General features: G+C 45.7%; 1 protein-coding gene across 4 annotated transcripts in view; it reads left to right on the top strand.

Annotated features, from left to right (window-relative positions):
- The window catches only part of LOC142814566 (sperm-specific sodium:proton exchanger-like), an 86349-nt gene that overhangs the window by 48816 nt on the left and 17581 nt on the right, over positions 1–19952 (top strand). For 3 of the 4 annotated variants that reach the window (XM_075893478.1, XM_075893477.1, XM_075893476.1), the window contains exons 2-11: positions 3838–3978; positions 5557–5652; positions 6872–7145; positions 9610–9753; positions 12780–12951; positions 13081–13162; positions 13467–13660; positions 14288–14371; positions 16690–16784; positions 17507–17567. In XM_075893478.1, the coding sequence (XP_075749593.1) occupies positions 3930–3978; positions 5557–5652; positions 6872–7145; positions 9610–9753; positions 12780–12951; positions 13081–13162; positions 13467–13660; positions 14288–14371; positions 16690–16784; positions 17507–17567 (1251 nt within the window). In that variant the 5' untranslated portion in view covers positions 3838–3929. Of the gene's footprint in view, positions 1–3837; positions 3979–5556; positions 5653–6871; positions 7146–9609; positions 9754–12779; positions 12952–13080; positions 13163–13466; positions 13661–14287; positions 14372–16689; positions 16785–17506; positions 17568–19952 lie in introns of those variants that run through there. The other variant, XM_075893479.1, reaches the window with a different exon arrangement.

The raw sequence follows: 19952 nt of genomic DNA, 5'->3' as shown, positions 1-19952 counted from the left end.
TCCCTGTCGCGTTCATCGACCTCAATCTGCCAAAAGCCGCTGCGTAAATCCATTGATGAAAAATATCAGGCATGTCGAAGTCGATCCAGTGAGTCATATATGCGTGGGAGAGGGTAGACGTCCTTCTTCGTCACTTTGTTGAGCTTCCGGTAATCGACGCAAAATCCAAGAGTGCCGTCTTTCTTAACAAGTACAACGGGTGATGTCCATGAACTGCTCGAGGGTTGGATAACGTCATCGTCGAGCGTCTGTTTCACCTGAAAACGTATTGCCTCTCTTTATTTTTGCGACACGCGGTAGGTGTGCTGTCGTACAGGCCGTTCGGTAGTGTGCGTTTTAATGCGGTGCTTCACGTTTGGTGTCGGCTTAATTTTGGAAGTGGATGCAAAGCAGTTACTATACGTACCTAAAATTATGCGTATCTTCTGCTCCTGCGCAGAGAATAGCTGACAATTCATGTCAACTGTACTGGCTAACGCAATGTCACATTCGGTGGCAGTGGCAATCGGGGCAATAGTGGAACATTCTTCGTCATCAATGGCTTCAAAGTCCGCGATCACTGTTCGCTTTGCCAAGTGTTGGTTTCAGTTGGACGATGGCGCGTGCGACACAAATCTGCCGAGCCAAGAGCACCGAGAGGTTAGTTTCGGCGATGCCACTACTCTTGTTATCACAGTCGCTCTCCACAGTTACCAACATACTGGCTCGCAGCGGAAGTGCAATGGTGTCGTCAGCAATTCGAAGTGTTGTGGTCTGCGCAGCTGCATCCTTTTGTCGGGCTGTATGGTCGTCAGAGAACGTTATGAGCAGGTCGCGAAGGTTAATATCGGCTCCATGCTCACGGAGGAAATCAATTCCGAGAATTAGGTTTTGGGAGCATTCGCGCAATGTGACGAAGGAAGCAATGTATGTCGACTTACGAATTCGGAGCCGGGCAGTGCATATTTCCAGCGGTGTCAATAGGTGACCTGCCGTAGTCCGGAGGTTGGGTCCACGTCCCCAAGGTGTCGTTACCTTTCGTAGCTGTGCAGCGAGGTCAGCGCTTATGACGGAATAATCAGCACCCGTATCTACCAGAGTGGTTAGTGGGTGGTTGTCGACAAGAACGGAGATACGAGCAGAGACGCGTTTGTCGTCGATGGCACACGTCGGTGAAAGGATGTCGTCGGATGTCGGCAGGGCAGTTCGGAGGAGGGTCTTGTAACGGTCGATCAACAGTGGCCTCACCCACAGAGGTCGCTGTTCTTAGTTTCCCCTGCGCGGACTCGTGGATCTAGGCGATCTTCCTATAGGGACGTCCGCATAGGTCGATTGTTGGCCAGGTGACGCGGAGCACCGTGGAGACGGTGAGCGGGATTGGCGACGCGAAAGGGTTCGGGGCTGCTGGCTTGCCAAGTATTCGACGATAGCACGGGGCCACTTACCATTTCTGGGTCAACCAGCATCTGGACGAAATCCAGGAAGATTCATTTGCCTGTATGCGCACTCACGGTAGATGTGACTTGGTTAACCACAGTGATAACAGAGAGGCCGGTTGTCGGGAGCATGTCATCCACTGAATTTCCGTGTAAGTGGTGGGTTGCCGTACTGAGGTGGTCTTGAGTAGAATGACGGCGCCGTCTGCAGGGTGGACGAACAGGACGGACAGCCAACAGCCGGTTCAGGAGTACGTAATGCATCCGCGTACGTTAGTAGCGGAGCTTCGGCTGGACATGGGGCCGTCATGGGTGGGACCTCGGTTGGACGTAGAGTCATCATGGGTTGCACCAGCTGCCGGACCTCCTCGTGGACAACATCCGCTAGAGCTGCAACATGGGGCTGAGAAGACACCGCGTGCAGCTTTTGCAGCTCCTCGCGCACAATACTGTTCACGAGCTCCGTCAGGTCTCTTATAGTCATGACGTCAGGTGTTGGCAGGGCCGATGACACTGACGAAAGACTGCCAAAATGCTCATACTGATACCAACGCTGCCTTAGCATTCTCTCCATCGTCGTCTTCACGGAGAAAAACCGCAACAGTGCTGGGAGGGTTGCGCACTAGTCCAGCGAACAACTGCTCTTTCCCTCCCCGCATGAGGAGGCGCACCTTCTTCTTTTCCGTCATTGAGGAGTCGGCTCACCTGAACAGCCGCGACATGTCCTCAACGATCATGGCAACACTCTCGTTTGGACGCTGATTTCGGGAATTGAGGAGCCGTTCCACTTGCTCCTTTCGGTCAGAGCTTCGGAAGGTATTCCGCAACTGGTTGCGAAACTCTGGCCAGGTTGTCATAGCGGCTTCATGGTTTTCAAACCAAGTGCGCGCAGAGTCCTCAGGGTAAAAGTAGGCATACCGAAGCTTTCGGTACTTGTTCCGCTCGTTGACGCTGGCGCAACGGTTGTAGTCATCAAGCCAGTCGTCGACGTCCTTGTACGGGTCACCGTGGAACAGCTTCGGGGTCCGCGGGGCGTTGAAGAACCATGGAGGAGACAGAATTGATGTCTCTTGGGTTTGCGTTCCCGAACTAGCCATAATTTTGTTGAGTTGTGGAAGCAGTCAAAATCAAGGTGGTAGGCCTAGTTGTCACCTGCTACGTCGTAGATCAGCTGGTTCTTCCAAGTCGCGATCATTGTCGGGATCTTGCTGCTGACTGGAGTGCATACAACACTATCCAGCACCTCCACTAGAAAATGTCAAGTGATTACGGAAAGACCACAACGTCTGTTCACAGGAGCAGCAGCATTGGACGTCGAGCCGAACCGAATGTTAGACCACTAGCACAACAGCCAGTCTTCTTCTTTTTCACAAAATGGCACGAACTCGCAATGGCGTGGCTCGATCTCTTTCCATGCCCGTGGCAAAATATAAGAAACCAGCACAAACAAAAAACGCACAACAAACAGTGAAGAATGTTATCGCCCAGTTATTTATTTTGTTTCTTTTGTGAGATGTGTAATTTTCTGCACTAGTTACTTGTAGTAATAGTGTCAAATCAACTGTCCGAACAACCAGTCCTCCTTAATGTTTCAAATACATAGGAAGCCCAATGCCATTTTATTATAAGATGTGGACTGAGAATGAAAAGTGCTACTTTGATCAAATCGCTTCTCTCGAAATATTGCCTTTCGCCATCATGCGGATTGTATCGATAACTATTTGTAAAATACTGCGTGATGTTAACCCCTTTTACAATTGCTCTAAAACAATAGTCACATACAATTTTTATTACCGTATGCAAAATGGGACTATTACCAGCTTGTTAGAATGATTGAATGAATGTGGCTTTGCTCGGAGGCATTTGGCATTTGTAAGTTTGTGCATCATGGCACGATTAGCGCTTTAACGGGAAAATACAAAAATATTACTCGCTGCTGTTACGACGTGGTAGTAGCAACGGGGGAGAGGGGGCTATCGGGGTTTGGTGATAGGAAGTGGTTCACTCCTGAATTATGCTTGAGGCACCTTTATCTTTTCTGTGCCTTTATCACTGTTTGTCAAAATTATGCTGACTGTGATTTTGTTTTTTGTATAAGTGTTTTCTGCATCCATTTTATTTATGTGGCGTTCAAAAAAAGTAATTGGCTTTTTTTTTCACCTTGACAGAATTTTCCAAACGAAGGTATTTTTGCATCGTTCTCAAACGACGCCATAAGCAGTTGTAACAAACATTTGTTTATGGTTCCAACGTAATCGATAACTCGACACGAAGAAGACATACGAAGCATATTTAGCCTACCTGATATTGTACAAGCTAAGCTTTGCACTTCACAAACTACTCCGTACTGTGTAAGACATGAAGTTCGCAGAATCTTAGTTGAAAGCCTTTAGCATTCGCCACGTGTCGGTACTCCGCACAGGCATTACGCTGGCCGTGGCCACCGTGTTCGTGACGCACAAGATCGCTGATAGCACGTGGCCGTTCCGCGAGTGTCTCCTCTTCGGCCTCTACATGTCCTGCGTCGAGCGCCTGCCCATGAGCGATGCGCTCTTCGAAGAAGGTACGCCCTTCCTCCACGTAGTATTTTTAGTAATAATAACATTATTGTTATTATTAATATCTGGGGTTTAACATGCCAAAAAGGCGATATGATTGTGAGCCACGCTGTAAAGGAGGACTCCAGAAATTTCGACCATCTGGTCTTCTTTCCCGTGCACTGACATCGCACAGTGCACGAGCCTCTACCATTTCGCCTCCATCAAAATGCGACCGCCGCTATCGGGAGTCAAACCCGTGACTTTCAGGTGAGCGGTTGATCACCCTCACAACTACACCACCTCGGCGGACTTCCCCACGTAATATTTGCGTTGAACAGACTGATCACCCCCTTTTACGACCGGTTTTAACGGCGCTAACACGGTCTGAGGACCTGGGCTTTCTTTCGGTCTCTGCGATTATGGCATAAAAAGATTCTGGCTCGTACTTCGTGTCTCGTTCTGTAAGAAACGTATGGCAGCTTCACTGCTGAGAGACTTGACGAATTGCTTAGCACAGGCATTCACCTATTCGCGTTCTCGAGTTCCTACTGCATCGTTAACAAAATCGTCAATGACGCTAATGTTTAAGGTAAGCTTGTAGGGTTTCTCCGGCATGAGTAGAGTATTGTTAAGTAGATTTGAAACCTCGGTGTGAGACCTGTGCGCTACTTTGGCTGCGCCTTACCATGTTACGGCACTTTAGATACGTGTTGTTCAGTCAGGTTGTTTCCCCAATCGGATGTTTCCCCAACCGTGAGGGGGGGGGGGGCGGGGGTGAAAAGCATTAGCTCGCTTGGTGAGGTGCTGGTGCTCTCTCTTTCATGGTCCCCTAGTCAGCTACAGGTTTTCGAAACTTTCGTAGAAATGTTAAAATAATTAATGTAATTACGTCTAGGTTATTTCTGTTATATATATCATTTTTTATCTTGTTCGTTCACTTTAACACAACTTGGAAAATTTCTAGCCTGCACTGAGCACATCAAGCCGGGCCCCTGAAGAGCTTCAAATTTACGCTTTTCAGCAAATGAGCTTCATTCAGTACTCGACGCGGAATAACCATTTGTAGATGCCAGAATGGTTAAAAATCACATAATAATAACGGATTTAATCATGATGAGTGGGGCGAAGCACCTGTCTGTCCATCCGTCTGTCTGTCTATCCGTCCATCCGCCTGTCTGTCTGTCTGTCTGTTCATCTGTCTGTCCGTTTGCCCGTGCGTTCGTCTGAACATCCATCCGTCTGTCTGTCCATCCATCTACCATCCATCCGCCCACCCGTTCATCCGTCCATCTGTCTTAGCGTCCGTCCGTCCGTGCTTCCGTCCATGCTTCCGCCCGTCCGTTCGTTCATTCGTGTGTCCGTCTGTCTGTTTGTATATCTGTTTGTCAGTTTGTTTGTCTCATACTTCTGGTTACGCCTGACGCAAGACAAAGTTAGATTAAGAGAAGCTCCACCCCTGAAAAATGAAACATTCAGAATTTCACTTGGACGCCCTCTTGCGCAGGATATTGATTAGTCTACAATTTGTTGTTTCTGTGAGCATTCTGATGCGTTCTTCCACTAATTATTTCATAAACTGGCACTATTGCTTGTATTTACAGGTCGATATCCCGTGATGACCACAATGGTGCAGTCCGAGGCACTCTTTAACGCTGTCATGACGTGGTGCATCTTCGGCTACTACCGTTTTCACGAAGGTAAGCTGCCTTTCGTTGGCAGTGCAAAGTTGCTCAAGCAATCGCGTGTTACTGTCTTTTTTGTTTTGCGTCGAGATTTAGGTACCTCGTGATGATATTATCCAGGACAATGTCCAGCATCAGCCCGGTGAATTAGGGCCTGTAATGGGGCGATATTCATACACTAAACACAGTGTGGTCAACGTGCTTTCTCTCTGCAGGCTCGAAAAGAAGAACTCAACGTAAAATAACTTTTGGTTTTGTTCTTGATCAATTAAGGTCTTTTTCTCTAACTTACTGAGCATGTGCATGTGTGTGCCGATCTCAAATACGCCCTTATTTTTTGTGCAATCTGTAACTTCTGATATGTCGGACAGACAATGTGACTTATTTTGAGGAAGGCATTTCCCAAACTGAGAGTGACAAAGTAGATCAACATATCAAAGTACAGTAAAATGAGGACTGTGAAGTGGACCTGGGCCGGGCTGCCGCTGAACAGGTTTTCAATAAAGTTTTGTCCAATCCAGTGATATGTACATCTTCAGAAACGGGCACTACGTCTGATCGCCTTCGCCCCATTTCAATCGCCTTCTACGCCACTCTTTATTTATTTTTCCGTGCTTCCAATGAATCTTTTATTCCCTCTAAAGTTAGGCATATTGATGTACCGCCTCATTTATCATGGTCTATGCGTTTCAGGGCTATCCACACAACATCTTGTCAATACTAATAACACCAGGTTTTCAGCCTGTCACAATTTCCTTCTCCCTCAAGTGCGTAGCAATTATGGAAAACTAACTCTTAAATTCACAGGTGTATCCGTATGGAACAACATACCACTTGAAATAAAGTTATGTCCCACATTCTATTCGTTTCGCAAAATGTTTAAAGAGTACCTAATCACAAAACGTGTTTGCTAAACTCTGCCATCATGCCTTCTCGTAATTTTAGTATTTCTTTTACTCACTATACCACTTGCTGTTACACAGAACTTTTCTTGCCTTGTTGTTATGAAATTTAACCATTCTTTGTTTATTTCGTACAAAGTGTTTTTCACTGCTTGCTGCATTGTTATCGCACTTGACTTATTCTCTAACGGAGGTCCCCCCGACAGTTTTCTAACTTCGGGACCTCCTCTGTACTGTAGAATTTTATTCATGTAAATGTATGCATTCCTGAAATAAAGTTTGATTTGATTTGATTTGATTCGATTTGATGTACGTTTTCCCTTCTGCCACAGGCGCCGGCCTCGACCCGCTGTTTCTACTGCAGAACCAGGTGGTAGCGATCCTAGTAGGCTTCCTGATGGGCAATGCCACCCTTTGCTTGTTAGAGACGACGTCGGTGTTCAGCGGGGACTCTGCAGTCACCGTGATCGTTAGCGGCACCTACTTAATCTACTTCTTCCTCGAAAGCGTGCGCGGCTCCGGCGTCACGGGCGTCGTCGTCTACACCATGACCGTCAACTCGCATCGGTTCATCGCCTGCACCGACCTCATCTACGTTCTCGAGGAGTGAGAAACTCGCGTTATTACAGCAACTTCATCTAAGTACAGCCGTCACTGTGGTAATAGTATTTATGGGAATAGTCATAGTTGTCTCGCAGGTTACGTGACCAGGGGGATTATAGCACGGCGTAACTTACGCCATGGCTAATAGTGCGGCTCACCTGATATAAGGAAACGGCCACGCCGCTGTGATCGACCGTGGGGAAGAGGTCTGACCACGGTGTTATTGTACTTTACACCATGCGTCTGACTGAGGGGGTCATAGGATTTGGGGCCGTGGTGGAACGGTACCAGTGCGTCCGCGCATGTCATGCATACGAGCAGCGCTTGCAACGCTGCTTGCATTCCGGCGAACCCCTAACGTTTATACTCGCTTTGAGAGCGTGCGTGGATAGAATCAGATAGAGTAGGCCATGGTCACACTAAAACGCTACCATAGTATTACAACGCGGCCGTCAGTGAGCATGTCGTCGTTCGGGACCTAGATGGTTTAACGTGTTGAGCTTTGTATTATCAACTAGTGAAAACTCTGGCACTGCGATGGTTCAGCCACCATGTAAATGTTGTATAGAACGCAGATTCGGCTTGACCTTATTCTCACGGTTTTGGACACACTTGTGACTTCATTTATGCTTGTGTATTGGTGTTTGTTTTGGCTTCAAAATGGACCATGAGCCGATCTGAATGAATGAGGCTAGAAGGTTAAGGTGGCGACGTGGAAGTGCTGAACATTTGCTGAACTCTTGCGACAGAGTGGCCTCAGGCCGCGCGAAGTCAAACGGAGTCGAAAGAATGCAGTGTACTACCCACCATTCCCATGCCGGCTGAAGCACCATGCACTGTAGCTCCAATTGACACTAGCCCCAAAGTTCCCTCTTGTGTATTTATAGGAAGCTCTATAGCTTAACCTTAAGAACAAAGAACCAACGAAGAAATTGTTGTTGAAAACACTGCCAAAAGAGCCTGAAGAAAAGGGCAGCAGCTTCACTTTCCGACGGTTCTCAAGGCTTGATTTGATTGATATGCGGGGTTTAACATCCGAAAACCACCATATGATTATGAGAGACGCCATATAGTGAATAGCTCCAGAAACTTCGACCACCTGGGATTATTTAACGTACACCCAAATCTGAGCACCCGGGCCTACAGCATTTTCGCCTCCATCGAAATTGCAGCCGCCACACAGCCGGGATTCGATCCCACGACCTGCGGGTCAGCAGCCGAGTACCTTAGCCACTATGTCAACATGGCGGTGTGACAATTTTCGAGGCATGAAACTGGCGTGAATGCCCGTTTTCAATTAAAGTACCCTTTTAGTTTGTCAGAATAAGAGGAAGTGATGGTGTATTGATTTGGAAAAGTGGTGGTAACGTTTGTAATTCATGAAGTAGTTTGTAATTCACGGACAGGGGCCAACAGAAGGGGCAGAGGAAGTCCAAACGAACAGGAGGTAGGGTCTTTTGATAAGAGAAATTGGATATTACAAGCAACTTTTTGAGCCGGCCACCGTAATTTTTTCTTCCTGTCTTCAAAAAAATACCTATTTCTTCTGTGGGATTCAACGCCAGCATTGGTAGTAAACCAAACACTTTTAACACTTCCTCAGCACAAACGCTATGAAGCAATTGACCTATTAGGTAAGCACTCTCTTGCACGTTACATGTTGCTGCAGGCAATAAACTTCTGTGCACGACAGTGAAAGGCGGATTTCTAGCTGCGAGCATTCTTGAGACATAATCATGCCTGCGCAATATTCATTATTGGCCATGATTTCATAATACCGCCAAATATTACATGATGCAACACACGCATTGCTCTGTTAGCCCAACCTTGTTATTTAGCTAACGACGTTGAAATGTCAAGGTGAAATTTTTCAATGACTCATGAAATACCGAGATGTCAGTTGGCAGCATCAATGTAACAGTCATTCGAAAAAAAAATGTCGCGCAATGACGTCGCAGGGTGGTGTCAAAATAACACCACAGGTCACTGAAATTTGTCATCGTGATGCGTATTCGACGGCACATGCATGACGTGACGTCACGTGATATCTCATGACACAGTCGCTTGGTGAAGGGTGGGCCAATCTTACAGGCACTACGAAAAACGCGCAGCTGTGGAAAGTTTGCAGCTTCTCCGATCACACAGGCAGTGCAAAAACCGCGCCGGATGCGGAAAGCTTCCGGTGTGGGGGTTCAATATGGTAGATAGTAGACGATGGCCTTGGCCTGCGGGTTTTTTATTCGCCGATGTCTTTTTGTGTGCATCGACCCACCCCGTCTTAACTGGCTCTTTAGGTGATAACTTTTCTTCTGTATCCTGCAGCAATATGGGCTAGTGAATAATGTAATTAAAGTCGCCGCATTTATTTCCACGAGCGTCTCGTGCCGTGAGAGCATGTGGTTTTATTTGTGGTCTCCTGAGCATTAGCTAAAGGGAATAGCTTTTCTTTGTCTCTTTCTCATTACAGTTATTGGGATATGCTGTATGACGTCACGGGCACACTGGCTACCTGCGTGTCAGCTTCGTACACCGCCGTGCTTCTGATCCAGTACGCAACCACGCTGGACTGGGAGGTCATGTGCACCTGTTACGTCGTCAAAACAGCCATACGGTAATGGCACCTGTTTGTGGCGCATTCGAAATTGGTAGTCGGTAATTATTTTAGCTTACCAGTGCTACACTCAAGCTTTAAGAAAAAACAGCGTCCAAGACAAAACGTGAGGGCATGTATTCAAAAACGTCTTACACAAAACATTTTGTTGGAAAATATTTCAGCCAATCACGTTGTGGGACATACCATTAGCGAAGCCTGCTGACCTATGGCAAAAAGGCGTTTAGGAAAAGGAAGATTTGTTAATGCGACCCAAGAAAAACATATTCAAAATCAATTAGTTGTAGCGACTCCTATCTCGCTATGCTTGCCGACTTTATTCAAGACCTTGTTCCCTCTGTGAATGAGCCAGCCGAAATAAGCACACTCCTGATATTAGCGTCACTTCACTTGATTCGACGACTAGCCACTCATATTGTCTTCTCACTGCGCCTAATAATTGCCTCATGTCTAATTAATTAAATATACTGCGGATCGACATTTTGGTCCCAGCGAGAGAGCCAAAAGACACTTGAAAACTTGAAAAATAAAACGCTTGAACGGTTGGCGCTCATGTGACGAATGAATGGAGAGCTGAATGATAGTGCATGATTAACGAAAGTGGAAGCCAGGTGCTTTTCATTACTAATAAAACAAGACGTTCAAAAAGAGGAAGAGAAAACGCAGGCATATTTATACTCTCCCTAACGATGAACTTCATTTTTATTTCCTCATGCGAGAGTACATGTCACAACTAAGCCAGGCAAAAAAAGGAAGATCTGTACAAGTTACATCGTTAAAACTTTCACAGAGAGCCTCAGTTATATTTTCTAAAGAGAGTTTTCCGACTATGCTAAAAAATTATAGTAGACGATGGACCGCTTTCGCAAAATCACTATTTGAGCTAAGGTACCGTTCCCATTGTTATCTCAGCAATCGATGAAATAGGCTGATTACTCTAATTAAATAAAGCAGTACTGCATCTTGGCAATATCTTGGAATTAAAGTATGATGTTATTATTACCCCGTTTGACATACATGCAAGCTGTGAACACAATTGATCACGGCTGGTGGGATTGTTATTTCGCCAAGGCCAACACTCACGAACAAGGATAGCGGAGTAACTTATATATAATTTTAAAGAAAAAAACATCAAGCGTAAACTATGACATATACAAAGGTTGCCAAGTAATTAGGCTACTCCAAAGCTTTGTTCTTGCGCATAAATGACAGCTTAACGTATAGGCATTTGCCGTGAGACTTCATCACATGGTCAAAATAAAGCAGGTTAAGCTTGCGTACAAGTTGATCCGTAGACGTTGTTCAGTGTCACCTGCAGACATTTTCTATATATATACATCATTTCCTGCACTTTTCAAACGTTCATTCTGCTCTACTGCGAAGGAGGGAGAAACCACATCGTGCTGCATGCAACTTTTGCGGGGATTAAAAACTATTATATGCGATTGCTTGTGCAATAGCTCTAATGATTGATTGATTGATATGTGGGGTTTAACGTCCCAAAACCACCATTTGATTATGAGAGATGCCGTAGTGGAGGGCTCCGGAAATTTCGACCACCTGGGGTTCTTTAACGTGCACCCAAATCTGAGAACACGGGCCTACATTTCCGCCTCCATCGGAAATGCAGCCGCCGCAGCCGGGATTCGAACCCGCGAGGGGATTCGCTCGCAGGATTTTAAGCTGGACGGTTGTGCCCTCGAGATCTCTGACGCCAGCGTAGCCCCGCCGACTGGTTCGCCCTCCGCGGTCTCCTGACGCCATGCAGCTTTCGCATTGCGGCGCCCCGCCCTTGGACTGCTTCGACCGAATTCCCACTTTCCTATCTCCTTCTTTTTTCCGTCGCTTGCCTGCCTACTTCTTCGTCTATTTTCCTTCTCTTCTTTTTACCCATCCTTCCCCCCACCCCTATAAGGCACTGCGCCATGTCGCCTGAAGGCAGACAGAAATTAGGTGCCTTTTTCCTCTTCATTCTAACCACTACCACCACCACCACCCGCGACCTCCGGGTCAGCAGCCGAGTACCTTAGCCACTAGACCACCGCGGCGGGGCCATTAGCTCCAAACGTTGGCCGGCCAGCAGATACCTTGCTGAGCTAGTTATCGTTTCTAGCGAAGACAATTGCCTTGGTGCATTGAAATAAACTCGAAGCATTTCCTAGTTGCAGGATGTCGCGCTTGGGCGTCGCCAGCGCCATCTACACTCTCACTGCGCATGCTCAGATCGTCTCGTGCCCGCCAAGGAAGACACCCGAAAAAACTGTTCCTCCAGGCGGGAGTTCAGCAAGCCGAGCATGCCCAGTAGAGTGTGGACCTTTCGCCCGTACTCCTCTCCCTCGAACGCAGGTGGTGTGAATGTAAGCGGCAGAGCGCGCGTTCGGAATTCCGTCAAGGGCGTCCTTACTTGGCTTCCCAATGCGACGACGGCACCAAGCAATACGGGCCCACTTTCAATTTGCACTCCTTGCCTTCGCTTCTCCTTCATTCAATAAAGAAGAATAACTAGGACAAAGTAACAATTAAGCATTCTCAAACCATACTCAATAACGCAGCATTCATGTGGTACGCTGCACCCCTCTGCGACGCATTTAGTCGAGTTCCCCCGTGGGAAGATGTGGGTGGCTTTTTTTTACGTTCAACCTTTCGGCTAAACTGTTCTTAATGTATTCCACTTGTACTTACTGGATCTTTAAAACATTGATTCAGCATTGGAACAATTGGTGTACAATTCAGTTGTTCTAGGTAGAAAACTTGGTGTATGTCATCACCTATGTAGCATCTGGAAATGTTAGCAGTTCAAGTCATTTATGATTCCTGTTCGCTTCTCTGAAACATCGCTCCCGTTTACCATCAAACCTGGCACGTTGAAAGGTGGTACATGACTACACACTCGCATGTGTTTGTGCGCTTCCTAGCGACAGCAGAGCAGCGATGGTGCCAGCTGCATGAACGTGCACATAATTTTTATATGACTGTTCTATCAAAAAAAATTGAACACTCTTGTATTGCCATCGTTGTCCCGGCAGGGGCATGGCAGTGGTGCTGCTGTACCCCGTTATCGGGCACTACGGCTACCAAGTGACCGTGCGCCAGGCCATGGTGCTCGCCTGGACGAGCGTTAAGGGAACCTTCCTGGCCACCATCGCCACGATGCAGCACATGCAGCGCGAGAACGCCTACACGGAGAGCATGAACAAGGTGACACGCTGCGCGCTAGCCCAATATAGAACAACAGTATAGATGGCCTAAATACGCTTCACGTAGCATTGTCCCATTAGGGCTTTGAGTTTAGACATTCCTGCACTCACTTTTGTTTTGTTTTTTCAGTCGTACCTGTACGCTATCGGTGACATGGTGCTCACGCAGCTCATCAATGTTACCTTCCTCCCCGTGGTCCTGAGCACATTCGGTAGGTACTAACTGGCTGGCAAGCGAGTTAGCTGTGCGGACACGCAACACCACCTAAAATAGAACACAGTAGGCAAGATTGTCCGATCGAACGCAATTATTGCGTGGAAATTGCAATAATTGCGTTGGATACTCTGTGAAGTGACGTGAAGCGGGACGATTTTTCCAAAAAATTGTAAGCGTGGGATGGGGGGACACTAAATGCCATACGGGAAAAAATATCTTGATACCACATGAACACGTAGCCGATGTTTGTGTTGGGGATAGTTTTTGATGGTCGTCCACGTGGCGGCGCCTGCGCGCAGGCGTGCTGGAGGTGTCCGACGTCGAGATGCGCACCATGCGCGACGCGGTGCAGTACCTGAAGGAGGTGACCGACTCGGCGCGCGCCCTGCACATGAAGGACGACTCGTTCCTGCTCGTCGACTGGCGCTGGGTGCAGCGCAACACTTTCCTAAGGAACCCGCTCGAGCACACATTCCGCTTCCAGTCTGCCATGGTAAGCAACTGTTCCTTTGTGGCTATGTGACAAACGCCATGTTTTAAAAGAAACGGTTGGGTAACGGACCGTAAATTTAGAAATCCATTAATAGATGTGCAGTGCTCTGACGTCATTTGGCATTAAGCGGCTAAGCTCGACAGTCTTAAAGGCCTCCATCGTACGCAATTGTTTTTGGGTCTCGCCCACGTGAAAATGCAGCCATAGCCGCTGCAAATTAAACTCAATTCCATTCATGTTAAGCAAAGAAACGCTAGACACTAATATGCTCTGACCGGCACAACATCGTAGTAAATACCAATAAAAGGCAGTACAAGGCGGCCACAGTTCGCGGCACAAGGGCACTAATCTATACATCACAGCACTTGCAAGTGAAGCTCGTTTCCGAAAATTCTCACGTGAGCTACTCACTTTTAAAACGTAAGCTATCGTCATTTCTCAAATACACTGACATATATTTGAAAATCTCCGCTAAACGTGAACATCAAATCATGCCCTTCTACCAGCCGCGAAATGCGCCTGTATTCGTAACGCTCTAAAAAATAAAGACCCTCAAACTATTGTTCTTACATAGTGCTTTTAAGTATGCGTAAAGAAATACATCACTGTACCTTATTTCTCATGCAGAGCACTGGTTGTGTCGTGCGGCTTGAAAGGGTCCCCAGACACATTGACACCTTGGCTGTCGAAAATGTGCTCAGGATCGAGCAGGTAAGCACGTTGTGCAGTTATACAGGCGTGTAACCATAAAATATAGTAGAGTCGATAAAACCAGTACGATAAGCTTTTTTTTATGATAATGCTGGGTAGGATGCACCCCTGGTGCAGATGCTTGGAAGTTTTGATCACATTGGCTTCATTAAGTTGATGCAAAATTCACTTGAGAGTCACTCTAAACGTCACAAGCGTCCATCACGCTGAACGCTATTACTCGAATTCACTCATGGTCTACACACTTCGATATTTGACAGGCACCAAATTCTTTGGGAATATCGCGCACTCTTTATTGGCTATTTCGGTAAATATCACAGACCTTCGCTTTTATTATGAAAGCTTCTCCACATCTGCATTATCATCTCGCAGCGCCGAAGTTCCCTACTGATCGTCGTGACAGAATATGAAACCTGAGTTGATGTGCAACTTACGCTCCTTACTTTAGTGCGCTCATGAAGGTAGCACCGATTGCTGCTTCAGCCGCGCTGGGCACTAAAGAGTTTCATAAAATAATTACAAGAGGGAACTGTGGCGTTGCAATCGTTCACCCACTGTTGCAACGATAGAAGGTACATGAACCTGGCTTATTTTCGAACGCGAGTGTGCCGTTATTTATTGTTATGTTCTGCCTTTCATTCCAGAAAAATATAGATCGTCGGGAACTATGAGTACATTATAGTTGGTGAGCCTATTGGTGCATTTCATTGAGAGAACAGAAGTAGAGGTGTCGTGTAGCAAGGGGGAGGAGGGGGGAGAGGACAAAGCCCTGAGAACTGGACCACTTGATCTGCCACTGGAATGCAGCACGCTTCCTGAAAACAGGGAAGAACGTGACGAGTATAAAGATATGTACCATGGGATCAAAACAACCCAAGCCCCTGCATTATCTGTGGGGCAGCGGTGAAAAAACGTGTGAAATCTGGCAGTCGCATGTCGCCATTATTCTCATTTGCAAGTATACGGTACCTTTGTGCAACGACGCATTCAGCAAGCGTAGGTGCGTACATTTCGCAGCCGTCATTGTCGCTACCCGTCGCCAAAACGGCCATCATCAGTGGCGTAAAACTATTTACGCATGATCGCTACCGTTGGCGCCAGACTCGCCGGCTCAAACAAAATAAAGCTAATAAGAAAAATGTGGCGTTTCAAGGTCAAGTACCCTCGTGGTACTGCACGTACTCTGCTTTTCAGGCGAGAACGTCACAAACTGCTTTTGGCTGCTCTCGGTGAAGCAAAATGTCCATTGCTTTACCACTGGATGACGGTGGTCCTGCTCCTGCTCGACCACTGTATTACGCCGGCTGTGAAGACAGCTCATTTTGCGTGGCTTTGACTGCTTCTGTTCTCCCGATGGAATTAGCCATCAGAGGTCAAGGCGGTGAAGTAGAACGTTTGAACTTTTAGCTGAACAATATCTGCGGGATAGCGGCTGCAGCCGACAAAGAGCCAAACGGAGCCGAAAAAAACGGAGCCTAGACACATTCGTGTGCAACCCATCATTCCCAGGCTTGCTGAAGCGCCATGCTTGGCACCTCCCTTAAACACTGAGGGGAACAGCGCAAGAACGGGACGGAAAAAGAATGATCATACAACACGAGCGTTTGAGTGGTGGGATCATTCTTTCTTGGTCCTGCTTTTTGCGCTGTTCTCCTAAGGATCATGTACCGAATGGCCCTTCAAAGCACCCTCCTCCCATAGACACTAGCGCCAGCTTTCCCTCTAGTGTGTAGTTAAAGAAAGTCCGCCTCCATGAATAAGTGGCTATAGGCATGTGCTCGGCTGCATACCCGAAGGCCACGAGTTCCAATCCCGGCCGTTGCTGTCGCATTTCAGTGGAGGCGAAATGGTAGGGACCCGTGTAGAGCGCGTTGTGACTACACGTCAAAAGACATAAAAAGGTCGAAATATACGGAGCCCTCCGCTACGGCATCTGTCATAATTATCTCGTGGTTTTGGGACGTAAAACGCCACGTATTATTTCCCATAGTCAAAAAACTCTGTACTGGGGAAAGACACCTAGAGGTCTTACGCGTATGTTCACTGTGTCGCCCCGCCGCGGTGGTCTATTGGCTAAGGTACTCGGCTTCTGACCCGCAGGTTGCGGGATCGAATCCCAGCAGCGGTGGCTGCATTTTTGATGGAGGCGAAACGCTGTAGACCCGTGTGCCCAGATTTGGGTGCACGTTAAAGAACCCCGGGTGGTCGAAATTTACGGAACCCTACACTATGGCGCCTCTCATAATCATATGGTGGTTTTGGGACGTTGAACCTCACATATCAATCAAATCAAATCACTGTGCTGCTGCTCCCTGCAGGTCAGCTACGCTCGACAGTACCGCCAGGGGATCATTCAGCAGAGAACCAAGTTGACCCTTATCGCTGCACTTCAGTACCCATTCGATAAGAAAGTGTAAGTGTGGAATCTACGAAAGTTTCCCGTTGACGGCTCTGTCTATCACGCAGTATGATAGCATCTAACCTTAGTTCTTGATATGACTACAATGCATATTGTACACAGGCCAAAGCACCAGTATTCTCAGAGCATTCATTGCTTCAACTATTTGGTTCTGCACAAGAAAAAATGGTAGTTGTACAAAATATGCAGGCCTTGGCAAATACTAAAGTTGGGCAAAATTATTATTAATTGCCGCGATTGAGCAGGTGACTCTGAAAAAAAAATCTACAGGTAATAAACCAGTACCACCAAGAAAGAGACGGTACATGAGTTATAACTTAATATGAATGTTACATTCTTGTAAAAGAATGTTAAGTGGGCACAGATAGGAATTAAAACAACGTTTCCAAGAGATTAATAGACAGCTACTAGCTGCGGGCTTGTGTACGACCTGTGTAATGTGCTATCTTTCTTTCTATTTCCTTTATTTGTTCTCTCGTTTTAATGTCCCCCATCTTCATCGTACTTGTAGGGTAGCAAATTTAATATTCTTCCCTGGTTGACTCACCTGCCCTTTTAATACCATTTATTCTCTTCCTTTCCAACAGTGAATAAATAAAATATGCGTATGCAAATACATCAAATAAATGCGACATTTGCCTTTGTAGCACGATACTTATTGGCATAACTTGCAGCTGTTTGTATACTATAGTGAAAACGTCCTTCACGCATTTCAGGTACTTGGACATGGATATCATTGGGTCTATACTGGCTATACCACAATGGATCATCTGGCTGGTAATTTAGTGATTCATTCAACTTTCATTCGTGCAATACAAGTATAGCACTGTATATTCAGGCAATATTGTATTCTATGTAATGACGTGTTTTTTTTCTGAAAATTTCGCTCATACGTGAAAAATGTGCGTATAAATTAAGCACGATACCATGTCTGCCACAGCTAACTTTTAAATGCCTTGTTTTGAAGTATTGGTATCCTGCTCCACATCATTATTTAACTAACAGAAAATATGACTAATGAAAGTATATGGAATGTTGTTTATGTAATGTAAATGTGAAGAAAGAAAAGTGGACGAAAAGGTAACCTGCGACCTTCTAATGACGCATTGGAGGTTCTACCATTGAGCTACAGTGTCGGTAACCTCTCCGTTCTTTATATAGGCTATATACTTGCCTTTAAACTTGAGCATCAGTCAGCGCCACCTGTTGCTGATTCGTCGAGTGTAGAAATACTTTTTTTTTTACCTCTTGGCGCAGCGTAGTACGCGCTCTTATTACGAGATGGCATCTGACCAATTATTTGTCAAAAAACAAGCCCTCAAATTTACACTTTCCTGCTTTAACGTGTAATGCGAAAACCATAGGCGTCTGAGGCTGAAAAACTCGGTTCACGCAGCTACTGTACAAACTACCCCGCTAGCGTTATCCTGTTTGCGCGTTCTCGTCATCATTTTTAGGGTCATTTTCTTCAATCTTAGTAGCATTTCAGCATGAAAAATTGAGTATGCAGCTACCTTAAGCGATTTTATTTTTTTTGTTTTTTAAGTAGGAGTAAAGTACCGCTTTTATTAAGGGCATTAAAACTCCTAGTGAAAAAAATGCCAAGGACGAAATGAAGTGGAATGAAAGAAGAGACTCCTCACAGAGTGTCTTCTTTCTCTTCTTTCTTGCTGTAAATTATTTCAGTAGACTTAACCCCGAATAAGCTAGTCCCAATAAACGCTATTTATATTTTCTAGCACGAAGTGACAGCAAGGCGAAAATCGGGGGGTATTGTAGCTTCACAGTACTTAGTATGCGATGCTGGAAAACGAGCTACAATCAGGCAGATCGCAACTTCAGATCCTATGGTAATTATATTAGGTAATATAGAGGACAGGAAAATTACGCTAGGCATATTTGTTGACTTCTCCAAAGCCTTTGACCGGATAAGTCACAATACCCTCTTACAAAAATTGCCCTATTATGGCATTAGAGGAAATGCGCTAAACTTAATCACCAGTTATTTGAGCAATAGGCTACAGGGTATAAGTATAAACACAAAACAATCATCTTTGCAAACTTGCTCAAGGTGTACCCTAAGGTAGTATATTGGGGCCGTTACTTTTTATCACCTATGTCAACGACATTATAAACATAAATCACACAAATAAATATGTCATATATGCGGATGACACTTCCTTGTTATTCACAGGTGTGGATGTAAATGACCTAATTTCAGCAGCAAACACGACACTAGATGACTTGTCTGCATGGGCGACTGCTAACTCCCTACAAATCAACTGTTCAAAAACAAGAGCCGTCCTATTTCGTTCAAAAGGAACAACGCACGAAGCTACTTCAAAACTACACCTGCACGATTCTGTGATTGATTTTTCTTCGACCGCTAAAGCATTGGGAATTGTTTTTCATGAGAATATGTTATGGGATTCACAAACCGAAATGGTAAGAAACAAGTTAAGTAAGGTACTAGGCATGCTTAGGAGATGTCAGTCATTTTTACCGACTACTCAGATGCTAATGATATACAACACGCTTTTTTTTTCCCAGTTACGCTACGGTCTTTTGGTGTGGGGTACTGGCACCTTGCACTCTAAGCAGAAATTACACTACAAAAAAATGCATTACGTTCTATTGCAAATGCCGAATATAATGCACATACCTTGCCTTTATTCAACAATTTCCGAGTCATAAGATTTGACAACATGTATGAATATTGTTTACTAGCGTCTTCAAAAACTGAAATTAACAAAGGAAGGAGCAATCTTATCTCCATAGCATGCTTAGAGCGCAGCACCTTATCTCGACCTACTAGACAGAGTGATTATTGGAAGGTTCCTCGATGCCGAAGAAACTATGGTCTACAAATGCTGAAACATTCACTCCCCCACATACTAACTAAATTCAATTTATCATTGGAACAATTGCGCCTTCTTTCGCGACAGGATATGTCAAATATTTTTTTTACTTTCATGACGCGAGAGAGATTTAGCCATTTCCAAAGATTTGTTATGTTCTGCTTATTTCTATTTTTTTCGTATTTCCCCAAAGAGTGCAATCCTATCAACATTTCTTAAAATTTTATGTATGCAATATTTCTTATTGGTGCCACTTTAAACTATGTATTTGTGTCTGTTTAGTTCTTTCCAGGACTTCATGAAT

The sequence above is a fragment of the Rhipicephalus microplus genome, chromosome 4 (genome assembly GCF_043290135.1).
Source record: "Rhipicephalus microplus isolate Deutch F79 chromosome 4, USDA_Rmic, whole genome shotgun sequence".
NCBI classification, from domain to species: Eukaryota; Metazoa; Arthropoda; class Arachnida; order Ixodida; family Ixodidae; genus Rhipicephalus; species Rhipicephalus microplus.
This window is presented reverse-complemented; position numbering and strand designations above follow the sequence as displayed.